This window comes from Garra rufa, chromosome 15 (genome assembly GCF_049309525.1).
Source record: "Garra rufa chromosome 15, GarRuf1.0, whole genome shotgun sequence".
Classification (NCBI taxonomy): Eukaryota; Metazoa; Chordata; class Actinopteri; order Cypriniformes; family Cyprinidae; genus Garra; species Garra rufa.
In genome coordinates this window covers 18,244,951-18,248,042 of record NC_133375.1, presented here as the reverse complement: position 1 = coordinate 18,248,042, position 3,092 = coordinate 18,244,951, and the positions used below count along the sequence as shown (strand labels likewise).

Genomic DNA, 3,092 nt, shown 5'->3' with positions numbered 1-3,092 from the left:
TTTGGCTGAAATAACGTTTTTTTTATTTAATTGTATTTAATTATTTAATTTTATTTTAATTATTATAATATTTTTTTATTAATGTTAAAGTAATGAAAATGTTTTTATAGTTTTAATTTTAGTTAACAATAATAACCCTGTTTCCATCCCATGTGTTCAAGGAAATAAAATCTTAAATTAAACTAAATTTTTAATATTTCTACTTCTATTTTATTTCATTATTTTATTGTATTGTATTATTTTATTTTACTTTATTATTTGTATTTATTTTATTTTAATTATTTAATTATTTTTATTAATGTTTAAGTAATAAAAATGTTTTTTAGTTTTAGTTTTAGTTAACAATAATAACCCTGTTTGCATGTGTTCAAGGAAAAGTAAATCTTAAAATTAATATGTCTGTAGTTTTTATTAATTCTTAGTTTTAAAGTTTAGTTATTTTTAGTATAGTTATTTCTACCTTAAACAAAAATGAAATATTTTGGCTAAAATAAGTTTTTATTTTATTTTATTTCATTATTTGATTTGGTTTTAATTATTTTATTATTTTTTTTAATTATTAATGTAAAGTAATGAAAATGTTAACAATAATAACCCTGTTTGCATCCCGTGTTCAAGGAAATAAAATCTTAAAGTAAATCTTAATAAAACTACAGACTTAGTTTTCAGTTTTAGTTATTTTAATATTTCTACTTTAAACAAAAATGAGCCAAAACCAAATTTGGCAACTGGCTGAAATAAGTAAGTTTAATTTTATTTTACTTTAATTTATATTTGAAATATTTGGCGACAGACTGAAATAAATAAGTTTTAATTTATTTTATTTTATTTTTTGAATTAGTGTTTAAGTAATGAAAATGTATGGTTTTAGTTTCAGTTAACAATAATAACCCTGTTTCCATCCCATCCCATGTATTTAAGGAAATAAAATCTTTATATGAATCTTAAAATTATTATATCCATTTTACTTTTTCTAATGTTTATACTTTAAACAAAAGTGAGAAATTTGGCAACTGGCTGAAATAAGTTATAGATTAATAAGTTATGAAAATATTATTGTATTTTATATTTTATTTTCAGGTAATAACAAAAAATAACAAAAATGTTATTATTTCTACTTTAAACAAAAATGACAATCTTTAGCTGAAATAAGGTTTTATTTTTATTTATTTAATTGTATTTAATTATTTAATTTAATTTGACTTCATTATTTCTATTTATTTAATTTATTTTTTATTATTATTATATTTTTTATTAATGTTTAAGTAATGAAAATGTTTTTATAGTTTTAGTTTTAGTCCATCCCATGTGCATCAAAGAAATAAAATCTTAAATTAAACTAAAATTTTTATATTTCTACTTTTATTTTATTTTATTATTTTATTTTACTTTATTATTATTAAATAAATTCTTAAATCTTAGATTTGAAAAATCAACATGTCTATATTTTGTAGTAAATCGTAGTTTCAGTTTTAGTTTCTTAAAGATTTCTACATTAAACAAAAAGAAGAAATGGCTTAAATATATCTGTTTTATTATTTTGTATTCAATTGATGTTTATGGGATGATAATGTTTTTTTATGGGATAGTTTAGTTAACAATAATAACCCTGTTTCCATCCTGTGTGTTCAAGGAAATAAAATCTTCACGCAAATCTTAAAATTTAAAGAAAATGTTACTAACTAAAAGAGAAGTAAATAAAAAAATTGCACATGATGTAAATAACAAACAATGTACTCAAAGAGTCTTGTAGAAGCTACAAAATCAAGGAGAAAAGGTCTTTATTCATTGTACCAACAGACTTTGGCAAATTAGCAATCTTCGCATTTGGAAATGCATTTTTCGGCAATGTCAGGGCTGAAACAAATAAATAGCACATTGTTGTTGTTGTTTTTTTTTGTTTTTTTGCAGATGTACATTGCTGGAATAAAGATACATTGTTTATCCTAATTAAAAGACATACAAGTGTGGTGTGAAATGAACGCGTCAGCTACTTAAACATGATTTTCTCCTTTTTAAATAAAGCTTTTCAGTTTCTTAAGTACCTTCAAAAGCATGTTTTAGTTAAATAAATAGAATGATCTCCATTTTTAACATGCACAACTGATTTGTTTGGGAAAAGTATATATACACATGGTTCGAGCTTTCAATGACAGTACCTTACCATCGCACAGGTGAGGAGACTGAAACACACATACACACACACTCACACTCACACACACACACACACACACACACACACACACTAACATACTTACAAATGCAGATACACTATACATATCTCCCCCTCTACGCTTCTCTACATCGAGGGCTAACCTATCAAAGTGAGAAAAATGCAATGCTGAATGGAATGAAAAAGAGGAAATTAGGAGTCCAAACATCACATTTTTATCATCTGAACAACACAAGATTTTTTTTTCCATTTTTCCATTTTTTTTTTAAACATAACAATCACAAAGATATGGATTCATGCATTATGAGCTTTTTGATCTTCCGCCTCTCCCGGCAGGAAATCATAAGTCGAGGCTTGATGCTTCAGTGACGTCAAACTGTACATCAATACTCTTTTTTTCCACAAGTCGATGAGGATAAGATGAAATGCTACTTCTGAGAAAGTCATGTACAAACAATCTACAAGTAACTAGAAAAAAAAAAAAAATCTCTGCCTCTGCCTGCGGGCGTCCAGAGCCGGCGCTTCGCTGCAGAGAAATAAGGACGCAAGTCTTCCGAGTTCACTCGTCTTTTCTGTTTTTGCCTGTTTGTCTATCTAAGATGTTTCGTCTTTGAGCTTGGTTGACGATTCTGTTGTATTTCCTTGATAGGCGGCGTCTGACTGGTGAGCTGCAGCGAAGTGACCCACTTTTGCCTTTCTCTGTCTGTTTAGGTTTTCATGAGGCAAAGTAGGAGCTCTGCATGGAATAGAGTCGGTCGATGGGATTCCCGACTCTGGCTTGCATTGAGCCCGCCTCGGACGAGGCCATGAAGCAGTCACTAAGGCTGGTCAATGAAGTGTCGCTGTCAATGTCGTGGAATATCGAGTCGTTTCCTGTGGTAAGACAAAAGAGAAACGCTGGTCAATATGACGCTTTTTT

At 27.6% G+C, this 3,092-nt stretch overlaps 1 protein-coding gene across 1 annotated transcript in view; it reads right to left on the bottom strand.

The window, feature by feature from the left end:
• Positions 1-1,788: 1,788 nt before the first annotated feature.
• Positions 1,789-3,092, bottom strand: part of lmx1bb (LIM homeobox transcription factor 1, beta b) — an 85,549-nt gene continuing 84,245 nt past the window's right edge. The window contains exon 9 of the mRNA XM_073819473.1: positions 1,789-3,046. Coding sequence (XP_073675574.1) covers positions 2,889-3,046 — 158 coding nt within the window. The 3' untranslated portion in view covers positions 1,789-2,888. The remainder of the gene's footprint in view (positions 3,047-3,092) is intronic.